The following is a 16,265-nucleotide window of genomic DNA, read 5'->3' as shown; positions in this document are numbered from 1 at the left end:
GATATCGATCGATCGATTCTCTCTTTAATGTTTATTGTTGTATTTGTTTTTACTGTTGCTTTGTTGTTTGTTGATTGCGTCCGTCTTGATGTTTTGCAGCCGGGAGAGTCGTTTGCTAGAATCAGTGATTGCTGATTGAAAAAGTGCGCGTCAGGCGAGTCTCGGACTGAGGAAGTGGCTGTGGGATGTCAAGGGGATGTTGATTGAAGGAAGCAGTAGTAGAGATGAGGAAGTTGAAAGTACTGCTTTGGGGGTGGTTTGATTGATATTCATTCTCTTTGTTTTTGTGAATTGCTGGAATCCGAGGTACCGATACCACTCGAGGGCTCCAAGCGAAGTAGTTGTGCTATTCTATCTCTATCTCTATTCTATTATATTATTGTTGATCCTATTATATTCCTGTTAACTACTTCTAAATACCCACTGTTATTGTATTTGATTGTAGCAACTACTCAGCCTGGGTTAGGGCCGGTTGCTGCTCAGCTGGCCCGTTCTCGCTGCGTCGGCCTCCTCGCCTTCTTCTCTCCTCGCATCCCCCATCACCACCTCGCCTCCTCCGCAATGTCCTACAAGAAGAACGAGGACCTCGACTCCGGCCCCGGCGGCTCCGTCATGGACAAGATGACCGTCTTCCAGGACTGCATCGCCGGCTTCAACTCCTCGCCCATCCAGCCGCGCAGGTGCCGCGTCCTCCTCACAAAGCTCACCTACCTGCTCTCCACCGGCGACACCTTCGCCCGCGACGAGTCCACCACCCTCTTCTTCTCCATCACCAAGCTCTTCCAGCACAAGGACATCGCCCTAAGGCAGATGGTCTACCTCGTCATCAAGGAGCTCGCAAAGAACGCGGACGACGTCATCATGGTCACCTCCTCGATCATGAAGGACACCACCGTCAGCTCCGACGTCGTCTACCGCCCCAATGCCATCCGCACTCTCGCCAGAATCATCGACGTATGTCTTATTGTTACTCGTTTTGCCCTCCGCGATTCGATTGCTATCCTCAGCCCCCCATAACCGCAAACACTGACCTCCCCTTTTCTCTTCCCTCTCCAGGCCTCCACGATCCAGGCTATCGAGCGCCTGATGAAGACCGCCGTCGTCGACAAGCATCCAATCGTCTCCACCGCCGCGCTCGTCAGCTCCTACCACCTCCTGCCCGTCTCGCGCGATGTCGTCCGCCGCTGGACAAACGAGACCCAGGAGACCGTGCTCGCGCAAAAGATGTTCCCCCAGTACGGCGGCGCCAGCGGCATGTCGGGCCCCGCGCCCTCCTACATGACGCAGTACCACGCCCTCGGCCTGCTCTACCAGCTGCGCTCGCACGACCGCATGGCGCTCGTCAAGATGATCCAGCAGTTCTCCGGCGCAGGCGGCTCGCTGCGGTCGCCCGCCGCCGTCGTCATGCTCATCCGGTTCGTGGCGCGCGTGATCGACGAGGACCGCAACATGCGCCGTCCGATGAACAGCCTGCTCGTGGGCTGGCTCAAGCACAAGTCCGACATGGTCAACTTCGAGGCCGCGAAGACGATCCTCGAGATGAAGGACGTCACCGACGAAGAGGCCACGCCCGCCATCGCCGTCCTGCAGCTGTTTTTGTCGTCGCCGCGCTTCGTCTCGCGCTTCGCCGCCATCCGCATCCTCAACCGGTTCGCCATGGTGCGGCCGCAGAACGTGAACGTGTGCAACATCGACATTGAGTCGCTCATCAACGACTCGAACCGCTCGATCGCGACCTACGCCATCACGACGTTGCTCAAGACCGGCAACGAGGCCAGCGTCGACCGTCTGATGAAGCAGATTACCGGATTCATGAACGACATCTCGGACGAGTTCAAGATCATTGTTGTGGATGCCATCCGCAGTCTCTGCCTCAAGTTCCCTGCCAAGCAGGCGTCCATGCTCTCGTTCCTCTCTGGCGTGCTGCGCGACGAAGGCGGCTACGAGTTCAAGCGCGCAGTCATCGAGGCCATGTTTGACCTCATCAAGTTTGTGCCCGAGTCCAAGGAGGACGCGCTGTCGTACCTCTGCGAGTTTATCGAGGACTGCGAGTTCACCAAGCTTGCCGTGCGCGTGCTGCACTTGCTGGGCGAAGAAGGCCCCGGCACGAAGCACCCGACAAAGTACATCCGCTACATCTACAACCGGGTCGTGCTCGAGAACTCGATCGTGCGCGCCGCCGCCGTCACGGCACTGTCAAAATTCTCGCTCATCGAGGACGAGTCCGTGCAGGCGTCGGTCAAGGTCCTGCTCACGCGCTGCCTCGACGATCCCGACGACGAAGTGCGCGACCGCGCCGCGATGGCGCTGCGGCTGGCGACGGTGCCGACGCCGGTGGCGAAGAGCTACCTTGCGCCGGACTCGGTGCCGTCGCTGGGCGCGCTCGAGCAGCAGCTGATTATGTACGTGACTGGCGGGCCCGACGCGGCGAGTGTCGCGTTCGACATTTCGACCGTGCCATTCCTGACCAGGGACCAGGTCGACGCGGACAACTTCCGCGCGAAGGTGTCGTCGACGATGCCGGTGATTGGCTCGTCGATGGACGGCAGCGGCGCGGGATCGGGCGCCGGAGCGGGCGCGGGCGGCAAGGGCTCGCCGTCTGCGGGCGGAGCTGCGTCGTCGTCGTCTGGAGCGGGTGCGCACGAGGACAAGACGCAGATGTACGCGGCCGCGCTGGCGAAGATTCCGGAGCTGCAGGAGTTTGGCGCGGTTATGCGCAGCTCGAACGTTGCGGCGCTGACCGAGTCGGAGACGGAGTACGAGGTGCGGTGCGTGAAGCACTTGTACAAGGCGCACCTTGTGCTGCAGTTTGATATCGAAAACACGCTGAAGGACACGGTGCTGGAGGATGTGTCTGTGATTGCGACGCCGTCGGAGGATACGTTTGAGGAGCAGTTTATTGTGACGCTGCCGAAGCTCGAGCCCGAGAGCCAGGGCACGGTGTACGTTGCCTTCACGCGGCCGGAGGGCGAGTACGAGACGGTGTCGTTCTCAAGCACGTTGCACTTTATCAGCAAGGAGCTTGACCCGTCGACGGGCGTGCCGGACGACACCGGGTACGAGGACGAGTACCAGGTCGAGGACGTCGAGCTCGGGGTGGGCGATTTCCTGGTGCCGACGTATATCGGCAACTTCCAGCACATGTGGGATACGCTTCCGTATGAGGCCTCTGAGACATATGGCTTGGAAGGCGTGAACGGTCTGACGGAGGCGTGCGAGAGCGTGATCTCGAGTCTGTCGCTGCAGCCGTTGGAAGGCAGCGAGCTGCCGCTGCAGGCGGCCACGCACGTGCTCAAGCTGTTTGGGCGGACGGTGCAGGGCGGGAAGGTGAGCGCGCTTGTGCGGATGGCGTATAGTGCGAAGAACGGCGTGACGCTCAAGATCACGGCGAAGAGTGAGGAGGAGGTTGTTGCGCCGATGGTTGCGGCGGCGATTGCCTAGTGATAGATGATGTTTATTTCAGTTATTTAAAAAAGAATTTAGTAATGAGTATAGTAGTGTGTGTAAATTGATGATGCGATTGTTTTATTATTGTGATTAAATCACTTTTGCGACCGTTGTAGGTTCTTTACTATCTTAGCAACGTGGTCCTGCATATCGTGATAAGTCATGAATTCAGTCTCTTGAATCGCTCTGATGACTGCGACAGTGGTCGCGCACGAATCCGAGTTAACCCATATCCGCCCATTTCTACCGACCGCGATCTCAAACGCAAGCGTCTGTCCGAGTACATCAACAACCGAAAGTCTTCCACTATTTGCCTTTGCGGCCGCAGCCGACGACAAGAGCAAGAGTCTGCGCGCAAGACCGACGCTGATGTCTGCGACCATGCCGCCTTTCAACTCGCCAAACCCCGCCTCTTTGCCCGTCCGTTCGTCGAAGCACTCGAGTTCAGGCTCGCCGAGCGCAAGGGACATGGCTGCTACTCTCGCGTAGACGACCGTGCCTGGAAGAAGGTTCGGGCGGGTTTTCCTGCTGGCTGCGTTTGCGAACGCGGACGCGGCGAGGATGCCCTGGGGTGCGGTGGAGGACGGGAGAAGGACTCTGTAGTATGCGTTTTCGAGGTCGCCGAAGCGGGAGGCGACGGTGCCGATGACGACGTCGTGCACGGCGGGCGTGTAGCGGCCTGTCGAGTTGTCGACGTAGATTGTGGTGGTTGAGGTTGTGGGTGTGGATGTGGTGGATGCGGTGAGGGCGCCTGCGCGCACGGGGAGGATGGTTGAGGGGGGGATGTGGAGGGTTCCGGGGCCGAGCTGGATCACGGGCTCGGAGGTCGAAGGAGGGATGACTGAGTCGAGCGGGATCGGGTCGCCGGGAAGGACGACGCCTATTTGTGTGGCCATTTTGGTGGAGATGAGGTGAAGATGAGGTGAAGAAGTGAAGATGAGCAAAGTGAAGATGAGGAAGAAAAAGCTCAAAACACGTGCGGCGCGCGATGAGAGCCACCTTCTCTCCTTCTGATCAACGACTATCTACATTCACATCTCCACATCCACACACCAGCACAATGCAGGTCGAAGTAGACCCGACCGAAGACACAGAATGGAACGACATCCTGCGCTCGCACGGCATCATCCCCGAACGCCCGCCCTCGCCCTCGGTCGCGATCGAAGAAGCTCTCGGCCGCGCGCTCGAGTCCGCAGAGCAGCACCGCTACTCTGACAAGTCCGACTCCGAGCTCGACGACCTGCTCGCAGACGACCCCGAGGGCGACGAAGCAGAGTCAGAGTTCATCGCTAGTTACCGCGCAAAACGCCTCGCTGAGCTACAATCCCTGCAGGCCCGCGTCGCTGCCTCAAATTTTGGCGCGGTCCTCCCGGTCGCGAAACCAGAGTACCAGGCCGAAGTTACCGACGCCAGCAACAAATGCTTCGTCTTTGTCCACCTCTCGCTGCCAACGAACACGCAGTCAAAGCTCCTCGCCGCCCTCTTCGACCGCGCCGCAAAGACCTTTCCCGAGGTCAAGTTTGTGGATATCCAGGGCGCGCGCGCAATCGAAAACTACCCGGACCGCAACTGTCCTACTCTCCTCGTGTACAAAGACGGCGATGTGAAGAAGCAGTACGTCACGCTCGCGCTCGTCGGCGGAAACAGCATGCGCATCGACGATCTCGAACGGATCCTCGTCGACGTGGGTGCGGTGAAGGAGTCTGATCGCAGACTGTCTGATATCAAGCGGGCGCGGGATAAGAAGCTGCAGGGCGATGCTTACTATGACAGCGACGACGAGCGCAATAACGCGGACGACGAGGACGATGATCTTGATGATTGAGTTATATCTAATATTTGTACTATATTTGTATAACTGTATCAAATTAAGAAGAATATGAAAAGGAAAGGAAAAGGAAAAGGAAAAATGCAGCGTAGCTCATAATAAATAGAAACCTCAAACAGAAATCAACATCGAGAGGAGAGGTGTACAATAAAGCAATCCATCTTTGACTGAATATCAGAAGAAAAAGAAAAAAACAATTACAATGGCAAATCATAACAAACTAAACTGAACCCAGAACACCGTTACTTTGAGCTTAGATTCCGACGCCCGCCTTCAAAATACAAGTATCCTTCATACGCGCCAATATAAAAAGAGAAAAGTGGAAAAAAAAGAGAGAAACAGGAAATATATAGTAAAAACCAATCAGATGTCACTTCTCAAAAAGAACAAGAAGAATAGGAAAAATGGCAACTCTCAAAGTCACAAATGTGAAACATAACGTCGTCCGCCCGAGAATGCATCAAGAGAAATATAATAGTACACAGGAGAAAAGAATATGTAGCGCATCTATCGAAACATAAACTTTTTTAAGAAAAAGATTATCAGACAATAGCAGATATTTACTGACTGCTGCTGCTGCTGCCGCTCTCTTCTTCGTGCTCGTTCGCAAACAGTAGCAGAGACCTCTCGCTTGAAGGAGTCAGGTTGTCCATCCGAACACTATTGGTCGACGAAAGCTCGTCACCCACAACAGCCTCATCGTTTATGTCAATAAGATTCTGCGGAGCACTTGACGACGACGCCTCAACAGTAACGACGCTGTAAGGCGAAGAAGATGACGAAGCCTGCTCTTCATCAGAGCCAGACGCAAGATACGGCTGCTGCAGGTGCTGCTGCTGCGACTCTTCTAAATCTGTATTGCTGTCGGTCGCCAGCAAAGGCATACTACTGCTGCTGCCGCTGCTTCCATCTTCGCCAGCGTTGGTCACGTCGCGCTTGCAGATCGGACAAGTGCGTTTGCGCAGGGTGAGCCAGGGAGTACTATCAAAGGAAAAAAATAACGGTCAGTCACACTAGTCACACGCACTAAAGAAAAAGGGATGCTCACATGCAGCTCGAGTGAAATTCGTGGCCACAGGGCAGACGCATGACGCGACTGATGGCAGGAATATAGTCCTCAAGACAGATTACGCACTCATCGGATGAGCCCCAAACCTTCTCGTGAGGGTTGGAGTCAACGCCCCACGTGCGGACGGGGAGCGAGTCCACGAACGCCTTGGGAGCCCGGTCACGCATGCGCTTGTAGCGGCGGTGGAAGAGCAAGAGCGCGTAGATGAGCGAAAGCGAGAGCAGGGGCGAGAGCAAGAGGAAGAGCAGCGTGTCGAGCACGGGCGACGGCGGCTGCGAGGGGATGATGGAGACAGAGTCGAGGAGGGCGAGTGCCTCGTACGAGGCGTGCGAGACGAAGAACGAAGGGATTCGGGCCTTGTGCGTGTCGCCTTTGGCAGACATGGTGAGCAGGCCGCGGGAGCCCTCGACGTCGCCGACGATGACGGCGGACGCGCCCCAGCTCTGGAGGTTGAGCACTTTCTCGTAGAACGAGCACTCGCCACGGAGGACGAGCGCGATCTTGTCACGCAGGTCCGGCGCGGCCTGCACGGAGCAGCCGTGGGAGTCTAGCACATAGAGCAGGCCGGAGAAGGCGACGGCGGGCTGGTCGTCAGAGTCGTCAGAGAGCACGAGGGTCGGGCCAAAGGCGGCGGGGCGGGCGGGGAAGGTTGTGTTTGTCTGGGGGGATGTGATGATGGCCGAGAAGGGGGCCAGGGAAGGGGCGGCTGCGGAAGAGGAGGACGAGGTCGAGGAGACGGATGCGAGCAGGAGGAAGAGGCCGACGGTGAAGACCGCGGAGAGCAGGTACGCCCGGGGGTTCATGGCAGCGGACGACGAGGCGGAGGGGTGGAGGAGGCGGAGGAGGAAGACGATGGCGCTGACGAGGACGGAAGGAGGAGGCGGGCGGTGGAGCACTTTAGATACTCTGCGGGCCGGCGATGCGCACCGCCACAATCCGTGGCACGGGCCTACGTCATGTGGATCGCGGGCGTGGCGGTGCCTGGTTTCGTTGTTCCTGGAAGAAAGTCCCGCGTCCGAGGGCAGTTTCAGGAAAGCGCTCGCTGCTGAGAGTATTGTGAATATTCATAGATGTTGTAGATGTTCACGATAGTAGAACAGATGCAAGTGGAATCGCTGTATCAGCAGCCAGAAACACCACCTCCGCGCAAAGAGGGCCCGGCACTGATCCGCATGCTCCACGTCACATGTCTTTTTTTCTCGTCTTCTCTTCAATACTTCCACATACGGAACCATCAACACAAACTCCTCCCGCACTTCAACGAACCCCGAGCTCGACCTGCCGTCGCTCCAGCGCCTGACTGCTCACCTGCAGACCTCCCCTCACCGCTGACGAGTTCTTCCGCACCAGCTGCGGCCGCGGCTCCCTCGGCTTCTTTGTTCGCGCTCTCGTGCTCTCTTTCTTCTCCTCCTTTTTCTCCCTCTTCTCCTTCCTCTCTCTCCTCCGCCCCCCGCCGCACCTCTCCACTAGCCCCCCGATCTCCTCTGCCAGCCGCGCTCCGAAACTTCATCCATCGCTGTTAGCCATCGTCCATGCACAAAAAAACACAAAAAACACAAAAAAAAACACAGGATCACCACTTACTATGGAACCACGACCTGCAAGCAAAACTCTCGCACCTCATCCGTCTTCTCCCGACCCGCGCCTTCCGCTGCCGCTACGATGATAGACTCCACATCGGAAACCATCTGCCATATGTACAGTCGATCCAGTAGAACTTCTACTAACGTCCTCAGGTTCTTGGTCTCCTCGTTCTCGTGCCCTCTTTCCTCTTGCACACTGCTTCCTTCCGTAGACTTTTCCTCCTCAGCCCTTCTTCGCTCCCGATCCTGCGCTAGAATCTCCAGCGCAAGTATGATCTGCATCTTTGTCCTGTAGCATAAAACCATTAGCTCTCTCTCTCACTCTCTCTCTCACTCATCTCCACCCCACTCTGCCTCAAATTTACAACTTACTCTCGTCGCTTAATTTCGTCAATCTTCCGATTCCACAGCTTTGGTTTCCGTACCTCCTCATCCTGGTCCCACCATCTTCTGATATACTTTTCCTCCTCCTCCCCGCCCTCTTCCTCTTCCTCAACCCCCATCCCAGCCACCTCCTCGCCATCATACTCCTCATGCAACCGTCCCAGCCTCTCCCTCAATCCCCGCCGGTACTTTTCATCGCTCGCCCCGACCGTCATCACGATCTGCGACAGCACTTTGATGATCCTCCCTGAATCCTCCCCGCACTGTCGTCGAAACCTCGTCAGCCCGAGCTTTGTGAAAAACGTCAAAGCCGACCGAGAAAGATAGAGCGCCTCGTAGTAAGCCCTCTTCATACTCCGCGTCAACTCCTCCATTGACATCTCAAGACTGCAGCTCTCAGGCACCTCCACCGGCCTCACAGCCGTCTCTGTCCTGATCTGTTTCTCCTCCTTCATCTCTGATGTCCGCGGCGGAGCCATACTGAACGAGTTATACAGCGCGTGGTGTTCGCCCGTAGAACTCGGCACCGGCCGCGCAAGTCGCCTCCAGAACCCTTCAAAGTCACTCTGCACCATCTCGGCCTCGCATCCTACCTGCTCTGCACCAACCCCTCCCGCCGCCATCGGAAGCGTTCGTAGCATCTTCATCTTCACCGTCTCGGGAAGTTTCGTCAGCATGTACACGTTCTCTTGCACATACTCTATCGCTCCCAGCCGCTTTTCATCCTCGATCTTTACGAACAAAACCTCGGAATTGCGCAGTCCTTTGAATCCGGTCGTCGAAAACGCCCGCGAACTAGACTTCTCGCCGCTGAATGTAGACAGCAGGAGCAGCGAGATCGGAATCATATCCCTAGACACGACCTTGATGGGTGTCATTGTCAATTTGCTGGATAGTCCGTTACTCTGACATGGCTGTATGACGTGAACTGTTAGTATCATTCTACTCGATCGGACAGATGTCAAACGTACCTGGATCGAAAACTTTTGCAAGTACGCTGGTATGCCGCTGCACGTCTTTTGCGACCCGCCATCCGGCAATTCAGACACCTCAGGCGGCTCCACGCGCTTCTCAACAACCCTCTCTTCGGCTCGACTGCTCTCTAAAACTGAGGCTGGCTCAGGAAGCGCCAAAACCGGCCTCCGCTCGTCCACAGGCTTCGCCGCATTACCGACCACAGGCGTCCGCACATCGCGGTTCTCCTTCCCTCGCGCCTGCAGCAGCGGCTTCATCTTTCTCGCAGTCGGCAGAATAGTAACAGTCGGTCTCACCGGCCCCGTGATGATCTCCAGAGGTCTGCGACCCGTGTTTTTGGAAAACCGGTTGACGGTCGCCATCAATCCCCCGCGCACCGGGATTCCTTTCCGTTTACTGCCGCTGCTGTTTGATAATGTCCTTGTCTCTGTTGAGAACTGAAGCAGCGAAGATGAAGACGATGTAGAAGCGGACTTGCGCGCAATCGGCAACGCATACGGTAACGTCGGCGATGACGAATGCGTCGCTGATTGGCTTCGTTTTGCTACCGCTCTCGGCGCTCTGGATGGTGACCTCGGAAGCGAGGCAAACTCTGTCTTGATCGTCGTCGTCGTTGATGATGACAAGACTGGTAATTCTTTCTTCTGAGTAGAATGATGGCCATCGCTGCCTCCACTCTTGCGAAGCATCTTTTCAGTTTCTTTAGGAAGTTTCGCTCCGTAGCTACACCCACGCAAACAACCATTAGCAGCCTCGCCACAAATATAACTGGAAATATCAAGCAACTTACAAAGGCAGCACAACCGACACCGCAAACTCGCGCACGCCGCCGGTTTTGCTCTCGTTATCCGCAGATTGGATGATGAAGTCGAAACTGGAGACTGCTTGCCAGATCAGCAATCGATCAAAGAGCACGTCTAGCAGTAGTGTGAACTTTGTCAACTCCTCTGGTGATTGTGATTGTGCGTGTTGTGAGGAGGATGGGGATGATGTATGTGCTTGGTCGTCTTTGGCGGCGGCGAGGATTTCCAATAGCAAAATGATTTGCAGCTTTGTTCTGCGAGTAGACATGTCAGCAAACGCCTCTCCTTCCCTCACTCTCTGCAGAATATACTCACTCTCGCTCCTTGATCTCATTAATCTTCTTCTGCCGACCCTTCATCTTTCGAACTTGCTCCTCAGCATTCCACCATCGCTGAATATACATCTTCTCCAAATCAAGCGACCCCAGCCCCACAACAGACATCTGCACATTCTCAGGCACCTGCACACGGCCTTTCCCTCTCTTTGCTCGACCATCGCCCGACGAGAACATAGGCAGGCCGCCGATCACGTCGATCTCGTCATTGCCGTACAGACCTTCAAATTCAAGAAGAATGTTCGGCAGTCCAGATTTATACTTGACGTCAAACTCGCCGACCGAGAGAATCATCTTATTCAAAACGTCAGTGTGCTTCATCTCGCTGCCTGCGCAGAGCGAGCGAAATCTCTGCAGCGTGAGTTTTGTGAAGAACGTCAGCGGCGATCTCGACACGTATAGAGCTTCAAAGTAGAGAGTCTGGAAGTGTTTGAGTGCCTCGTGCGCAGTCTTTGGTGGTTGCTGCTGTGGAGAGTCAGTTCCGTCTCGTGGGCGCAGAGCAAGCGGGGTTGCAGGGGTGGTATTCACAGCTGTGTTCATAGTCTTTGATTTTGGAGTGATTGGGGTAGAGCTCATAGTATCGTTGGCAGCCGCCAAAGTTGGCGGCTTCATAGAGAAATTGAGAGTCAACGGCGTATTCCGCACGCCGTTCTTCATATCACTGACTACCTGCCGCGTCAAATCAACGTCTCGCCAGACACTCTCGAACCCATTCGCGCACTCGCGACGGTCGTCAATATGCGTGTCCTCACTGCTCAGCAGCGGTGGTGGAAACCCTCTCATCAGTCGAGGCCGCCTCCGGACACCTGGTGACGACAGCGCGGGCGTGGTCGGAAGCGCTCGAATATCTTTGATCTTGACGTGCGCGGGCAGGTGCGTGAGCATATAGACGTCCTCGTCCAAGTACTCGACCACGGCAAGTGCTTTCTCTTCCTCTATCTTTACAAATAAAATCATCTCTTCCAGATCTGGGTATACCATCGAGAATGCGCGCGATGCGCCAGGAGCGCCTGGGATTGCTGACGATTTTGCTGCCGATGTTGACGATGTTGATGGTGAAGAGGATACAGAAGTCGCGCCGGCTGGGAAAAGCAGCGAGACCGGAATCATACAGTCGCATGGAATCGCTTTGATCGGGGTGATTGTCAAAACCGACGAAGCCAGGAAGGACGACTCGTGGTATGGCTGCGCAAACATTTGTTAGCGCTAGATCAAATCAGAACATGCAGCAGAAAGCAGAACCGTGAGGCAAGTGCGAGGGGAACATACGTGGATCTGAAAAATTCGAATATAAGGTGCTGATGAGCGCGCCGTCTGAGGTCGTCGTTTTCGAGCAGATGAGTGGGTTGGTGAAGACGAAGGCGGAGGAGTGAGACGCATTTCCGCGCGCGACGCAGGGTCTTTCGAAGACAGGGCGCGATTGTTGACAGTCGTCCTAGCGACAGAAATACAAAGCGTAGAGTTATTTGACTCGTAGATCATTAAATCAGACTCAAGTTCCTCGGGATCTTTTGCTGTTGAAGACGTCAAAGGCTCTTCATAAAGCTCGATCTCTTCTCTTCGCCGCGAGGTCAACCCGTCAGTGCCGACATACACCGCGTCTCCAACCATACTCTGTTTCTCTCCGCTACCTTGTAAAGCAAAGTTATGCAGTCAAAAACCCTATCAGTACTCCTCACTCGCGGTGCATGCCATTCTGTAGCTGGTGTATACTCTACTCGCTTTCCCTGCTCTCTGCCTGTCGGTCGTGAATGGGAAGCTTGCAGTGAGCACGACGCGCAGGCTCGTTGGGACGGAAGTCAGCTTATGTTGGGTCATCGTAGACCCCAATCTCACATTACTGATTCTGTATTAATGTGCGCATTTTTAGTATACAAGACTCGACATTAGAGTTTAAACTTACCTCCGCGGGCGCGTCGCGACGCGTTCTCGCGCGTTCACAGGCTCTTGATACAAACACCGCCCGCCCCCGATGGCTCCGCAGCGAAAGAAAGTAAAGACAGAGTACTCTCAGAGCAGACTTGCTGCGTTTGCAGACGGTTTTAGATTTCCCCGCAGACCAAGGTTACATGAGCTGATGAGACCGCGGCCGAATGACGGCGGAGGCGATAATCAGGCTCGGCTTTCGAGCTTTACTTCAGAGAGCGCGGAGACTGCTGCGCGGGGGAGTTCTATGAGTGAAGTAGGAGAGCAGGAGGTTACCGAAGACTCTGCGGAAAGACGTGAGATAAAAGAGGAAGTGGACGTGTGGGAAGATGCTAGGTCGACCAGTATCGAGCGATCAACGCTCAAGTCTGAATTCAACGACGACAGCCAGAGCCAGAGTTTCAAAGCAGCTCAAGAAGAGTATAACGGATATGGCGACATGGTACCCTCGTCATCGCCTTTGCTGGACAGGCGACTACGGTCTACGTCGTCCGAGGCCGGCGAGCGCTCGAATGGATGGGAGGAAATGAAGCGCTATGTGGCCAGCTCCGATACCGAGGAGTACTACCAGGACTCGCCGAACTCGAGTCCGGTATCTGACAAGATTTTGGGGGATGACGCGAGTTTGTTGAACCGCTGTGGGAGCTCGCCGTTGAAGAGCAGGACAATGGAAAGCAGATGCGGTGTCGAGTACGATCGCGTGAATGCAGATCAAGCAAGTCAGCGGATGATCTCCCCTGGTTTACCCAGACGAGCAGGAAAAGAGCAGAGCGGCACTATCATTCTCAAAAGTTTTGAAACGCAAGTTCCAGATTCCTATGATGACCCGAATACAGTGACGAAGACCGAGATGATATCTCGAGCGTGCCAGAGACAGAATACGACAGTCTGGAGCTGACGCCAGATCCGATGTCCGTAGAGCGCGACAATCTTCAAGAGGATATCACGGTACCGAGCTCGCAGTGGTCGGAGTGTGAATCTGAGATCACGTCGGATACCGAGGACCCAGAGGGGCTTCACGCGCTCATTCTATCCCTCGGGTCTCCGCGGTCAAGGCATCGTCTACTGACCCCTTCGACGCGACTTCGCAAGACGTCCAAAGACGGACTGAGTCCATCGAGAAGGAAGCTGCTGGAGCGTACACGGGCATTATACAGTCCAACAGCCTTTCCGAGCGCGCAGCCGCAGCGCATCAACCAAAGCACCAGAACCAGCAGCACGAATACGAACGACGACAAAGACGCTGCTGCTGACAGTAGCATGCAACTTGTCTTTGATCAGCTATCCCCTCTGAATTCCGCCTCGCCGAGTCAACTCTCGCTCGGGGAGCCACCGCGGATTGCTGATTCAGCTGACGAAAGCAGCAAGCCAGCGACTGCGAAACGATCGCTGTATTCTTCGTTTGCTGCTGTAGCGCAGACTGAATCCGCAGGTCCTAGCGAAGAACAGCAAGAGCAGCCTAAACGGCAAACTCTGAGGTTCCAGCGCAACATGTCTTTCGCAAGCCGTCGCTCGTCGTCCGAGTCGACGACGAACGAAACTGCAGAGGCGGCGGATCGGAAACTCGGCAAGGCGTGCGACAGTTTACTGAGCTCGTTGCCGCTTCCCCAGGACTCTTTATTCTCCATACAACAGCCGCAGGCAAATAGCTGTAGCCTTGCGCCGTCATTGGATTAGCAAATTCTTCACATCAGTCGTTAAGGCAGGTCAGGGGATGTCATTAGATTGTAATATACTTTTGGGCATTAGCGTTTGGAAAGGTTCTTGAAGAGGAAATGTGTAAACTCGAAAACTCTCTAACGCGATGACGAGATCGTTGCTCACCCGCAATCAAAGTCTCCTCATTGAAGATGCACGACCAAGCTCTGTTGAAGGCTTAACTAAGGATACAAGCAAATAAAACAAACATAAAAAACAAACAGTGCTTTTCCGACTACCTAAACAGATCATACAAAAATGATTCATTTCAATTTTTCCCACATTAAAACACACAAAAGAACAGTCGGAGCGCGATTAGTACAAGAAAAAAAAAGTAGATTACAACAGAATCGCTCGTTATCGTATTCGAATCTCGTTTATCGCATTATGTATCCGTCGCGCGCTCTACTTCAGCTAAGCTAAATATATATATATATATAATAGAAAAGAAAGGGAAGAGAGTTGCTTCAGTGCAAGTCTAAGCAAATTACAACTCAAGCTTCTTGGGGATCTCCCAGGGGTTCTCCTGGTTGGTGAAGTGACCGTACGAAGCAGTCTTCAGGTAGATGGGACGGGCAAGGTCGAGGTCGCGAACCAAGAAACCGGGGCGGAGGTCGAAGTTCTTGCGGATGATGGCAACGAGCTCGGACGAGGAGTACTTGGAGGTTCCGTAGGAGTCGACGAAGATCGAGAGGGGCTCAGCGACACCGATGGCGTACGAGAACTGGACGAGAGCACGCTTGGCGAGGCCGGCGGCGACAAGGGACTTGGCGACCCAGCGGGCGGCGTAGGCAGCAGAGCGATCGACCTTGGAGTAGTCCTTGCCGGAGAAAGCACCACCACCGTGGGCACCCCATCCACCGTAGGTGTCGACGATGATCTTACGGCCGGTAAGACCGGCGTCACCCTGGGGACCACCGATGACGAAACGTCCAGAGGGCTGGATGTGGTAGATGGTCTTGTCATCAAGGTACTTGGCGGGGATGGCCTTCTTGATGATCTTCTCGAGAATCTCCTTGCGGAGGTCCTCGGTCGAGATGGTGTCGGCGTGCTGGGTCGAGATGACGACGGTGTCGACACGGAGGGGGATGGTGGCACCACCCTCGTTCTTGTACTCGACAGTGACCTGGGTCTTGGTGTCGGGACGGAGCCAGGGAAGGGATCCGTCGCGGCGGGCCTCAGCAAGGGTAGAGTTGAGCTTGTGGGAGAGAACGACGGTGAGGGGGAGGAGCTGCTCAGTCTCGTCGGTGGCATAGCCGAACATGATACTAAATGGAAGAGGTCAGCGTGGCTGTCGTCGTAGACGATGGAAAGAGAAGGGAAGATGCATACCCCTGGTCACCGGCACCGAGGTCCTCGAGCTTACGCTCGACGTGGACACCCTGGGCGATATCGGGCGACTGCTGCTCGATGGCGACGAGGACGTTGCAGGTCTTGTAGTCGAAGCCCTTCTCGGAGTCGTCGTATCCAATCTGCTTGATGGTGTCACGGACAATCTTCTGGAAGTCGAGCTTGGCCTTGGTGGTGATCTCACCGAAGACCATGATCATACCGGTCTTGGCGGCGGTCTCGCAGGCGACCTATGAGAGGGAAAGAAGAGAGTTAGAGCGGGGGAGGGGAGAGTGGAGTGGTGGAGGGGCGGACGGAACAAACTTTGGAGAAGGGGTCCTCAGCGAGGCAGGCGTCGAGGACGGCATCGGAGACCTGGTCGCAAATCTTGTCGGGGTGCTATAGGAGGAAGAGAGAGTTAGAGGCCGATGAAGGATTGAGAGGGAAGGGCAATTGAGTAGATGGGGACGTACACCCTCGCCGACGGACCTGTTCGCAACAAAAAAAAAAATTAGCAACCAGACACGTGAGAATGGGGCAAGGTGGACGAGCAGATGCAGGAGCACGAGCAGAGACCGAACAGAAGAACAGAGAAGACGTACTCGGAAGTGAAGAAGAATGTTTCGGACATTGTGCAATTGAGATGGAGAGAAGACGGTGGAGGAGGAGAGAAAGAGGCGAAAGACGAAGGGGCGAAGGAAGACGATAAAAGGGCCAAACTTTCTGTCGAGGAGTCAATTTTTTTTCTTCGCTCGCTCGCGTGGTCTGATTTGGGGCGAGTTTAGTAAGGGCTTGTGCTAGGGTTCGGCTTATTTACACCCAGCCGTCGGCGCACGCTCGCAGTACCAGAAGAGCCCTGACCAGGCCCGTCCCCGGCTTATCGGCCAT

At 55.2% G+C, this 16,265-nt stretch overlaps 7 protein-coding genes across 7 annotated transcripts; 3 read left to right on the top strand and 4 right to left on the bottom strand.

The window, feature by feature from the left end:
* The first annotated feature begins 430 nt into the window (after positions 1-430).
* On the top strand, positions 431-3,539 carry BZA70DRAFT_48930 (vesicle coat complex COPI, gamma subunit). The gene is made up of 2 exons (XM_064915148.1): positions 431-954; positions 1,057-3,539. The coding sequence occupies exons 1-2, from the start codon at positions 562-564 to the stop codon at positions 3,439-3,441; spliced, it is 2,778 nt and encodes a 925-aa protein (XP_064771428.1). The 5' UTR covers positions 431-561; the 3' UTR covers positions 3,442-3,539.
* On the bottom strand, positions 3,493-4,605 carry BZA70DRAFT_49733 (exosome complex exonuclease RRP40). The gene has a single exon (XM_064915150.1). The coding sequence runs from the start codon at positions 4,341-4,343 to the stop codon at positions 3,543-3,545; it is 801 nt and encodes a 266-aa protein (XP_064771427.1). The 5' UTR covers positions 4,344-4,605; the 3' UTR covers positions 3,493-3,542.
* On the top strand, positions 4,187-5,661 carry BZA70DRAFT_48480 (thioredoxin-like protein). Its single transcript, XM_064915146.1, has one exon. The coding sequence runs from the start codon at positions 4,436-4,438 to the stop codon at positions 5,270-5,272; it is 837 nt and encodes a 278-aa protein (XP_064771426.1). The 5' UTR covers positions 4,187-4,435; the 3' UTR covers positions 5,273-5,661.
* A 578-nt stretch (positions 5,662-6,239) lies between these two features.
* BZA70DRAFT_48593 (uncharacterized protein) lies at positions 6,240-7,285 on the bottom strand. Its single transcript, XM_064915147.1, has one exon. It carries the CDS (start codon positions 7,145-7,147, stop codon positions 6,320-6,322), a length of 828 nt encoding a protein of 275 aa, XP_064771425.1. The 5' UTR covers positions 7,148-7,285; the 3' UTR covers positions 6,240-6,319.
* Positions 7,209-12,323, bottom strand: BZA70DRAFT_273611 (DNA replication regulator SLD3-domain-containing protein). The gene is made up of 6 exons (XM_064911857.1): positions 11,694-12,323; positions 10,405-11,609; positions 10,077-10,343; positions 8,300-10,009; positions 7,929-8,216; positions 7,209-7,848 (listed from the first exon to the last, which is right to left on the bottom strand). Exons 1-6 carry the CDS (start codon positions 12,033-12,035, stop codon positions 7,602-7,604), a joined length of 4,059 nt encoding a protein of 1,352 aa, XP_064771424.1. The 5' UTR covers positions 12,036-12,323; the 3' UTR covers positions 7,209-7,601.
* A 73-nt stretch (positions 12,324-12,396) lies between these two features.
* Positions 12,397-14,027, top strand: BZA70DRAFT_265672 (uncharacterized protein; the record flags this gene model as incomplete). The annotated part of the gene is made up of 2 exons (XM_064910979.1): positions 12,397-13,040; positions 13,187-14,027. The coding sequence occupies 2 exons, from the start codon at positions 12,397-12,399 to the stop codon at positions 14,025-14,027; spliced, it is 1,485 nt and encodes a 494-aa protein (XP_064771423.1).
* A 476-nt stretch (positions 14,028-14,503) lies between these two features.
* Positions 14,504-16,132, bottom strand: BZA70DRAFT_48070 (uncharacterized protein). The gene is made up of 5 exons (XM_064915144.1): positions 15,980-16,132; positions 15,851-15,866; positions 15,702-15,776; positions 15,381-15,628; positions 14,504-15,316 (listed from the first exon to the last, which is right to left on the bottom strand). The coding sequence occupies exons 1-5, from the start codon at positions 16,006-16,008 to the stop codon at positions 14,536-14,538; spliced, it is 1,149 nt and encodes a 382-aa protein (XP_064771422.1). The 5' UTR covers positions 16,009-16,132; the 3' UTR covers positions 14,504-14,535.
* Between the last annotated feature and the right edge of the window lie 133 nt (positions 16,133-16,265).

This window comes from Myxozyma melibiosi (genome assembly GCF_037950935.1).
Source record: "Myxozyma melibiosi strain Phaff 52-87 chromosome Unknown BZA70scaffold_1, whole genome shotgun sequence".
Taxonomy (NCBI): Eukaryota; Fungi; Ascomycota; class Lipomycetes; order Lipomycetales; family Lipomycetaceae; genus Myxozyma; species Myxozyma melibiosi.
Note: the sequence above shows the minus strand (reverse complement) of the source record. Positions and strands in the feature narration are given on the sequence as shown.

What these genes read in the sequence shown, in the direction of transcription:
- BZA70DRAFT_48070 (XM_064915144.1), bottom strand. Translation starts at nt 16,008, where the DNA reads ATGTCCGAAACATTCTTCTTCACTTCCGA. An exon ending in CTGAGGACCCCTTCTCCAAA is followed by an intron (nt 15,629 to 15,701) that starts GTTTGTTCCGTC and finishes TCCCTCTCATAG; the next exon opens with GTCGCCTGCGAGACCGCCGC. An exon ending in CTCGGTGCCGGTGACCAGGG is followed by an intron (nt 15,317 to 15,380) that starts GTATGCATCTTC and finishes TCTTCCATTTAG; the next exon opens with TATCATGTTCGGCTATGCCA.
- BZA70DRAFT_48480 (XM_064915146.1), top strand. Translation starts at nt 4,436, where the DNA reads ATGAGAGCCACCTTCTCTCCTTCTGATCAACGACTATCTACATTCACA.
- BZA70DRAFT_48593 (XM_064915147.1), bottom strand. Translation starts at nt 7,147, where the DNA reads ATGAACCCCCGGGCGTACCTGCTCTCCGCGGTCTTCACCGTCGGCCTC.
- BZA70DRAFT_48930 (XM_064915148.1), top strand. Translation starts at nt 562, where the DNA reads ATGTCCTACAAGAAGAACGAGGACCTCGACTCCGGCCCCGGCGGCTCC. An exon ending in CTCTCGCCAGAATCATCGAC is followed by an intron (nt 955 to 1,056) that starts GTATGTCTTATT and finishes TTCCCTCTCCAG; the next exon opens with GCCTCCACGATCCAGGCTAT.
- BZA70DRAFT_49733 (XM_064915150.1), bottom strand. Translation starts at nt 4,343, where the DNA reads ATGGCCACACAAATAGGCGTCGTCCTTCCCGGCGACCCGATCCCGCTC.
- BZA70DRAFT_273611 (XM_064911857.1), bottom strand. Translation starts at nt 12,035, where the DNA reads ATGGTTGGAGACGCGGTGTATGTCGGCACTGACGGGTTGACCTCGCGG. An exon ending in GTGTCGGTTGTGCTGCCTTT is followed by an intron (nt 10,010 to 10,076) that starts GTAAGTTGCTTG and finishes GCGTGGGTGTAG; the next exon opens with CTACGGAGCGAAACTTCCTA. An exon ending in GACGAAATTAAGCGACGAGA is followed by an intron (nt 8,217 to 8,299) that starts GTAAGTTGTAAA and finishes TTTATGCTACAG; the next exon opens with GACAAAGATGCAGATCATAC.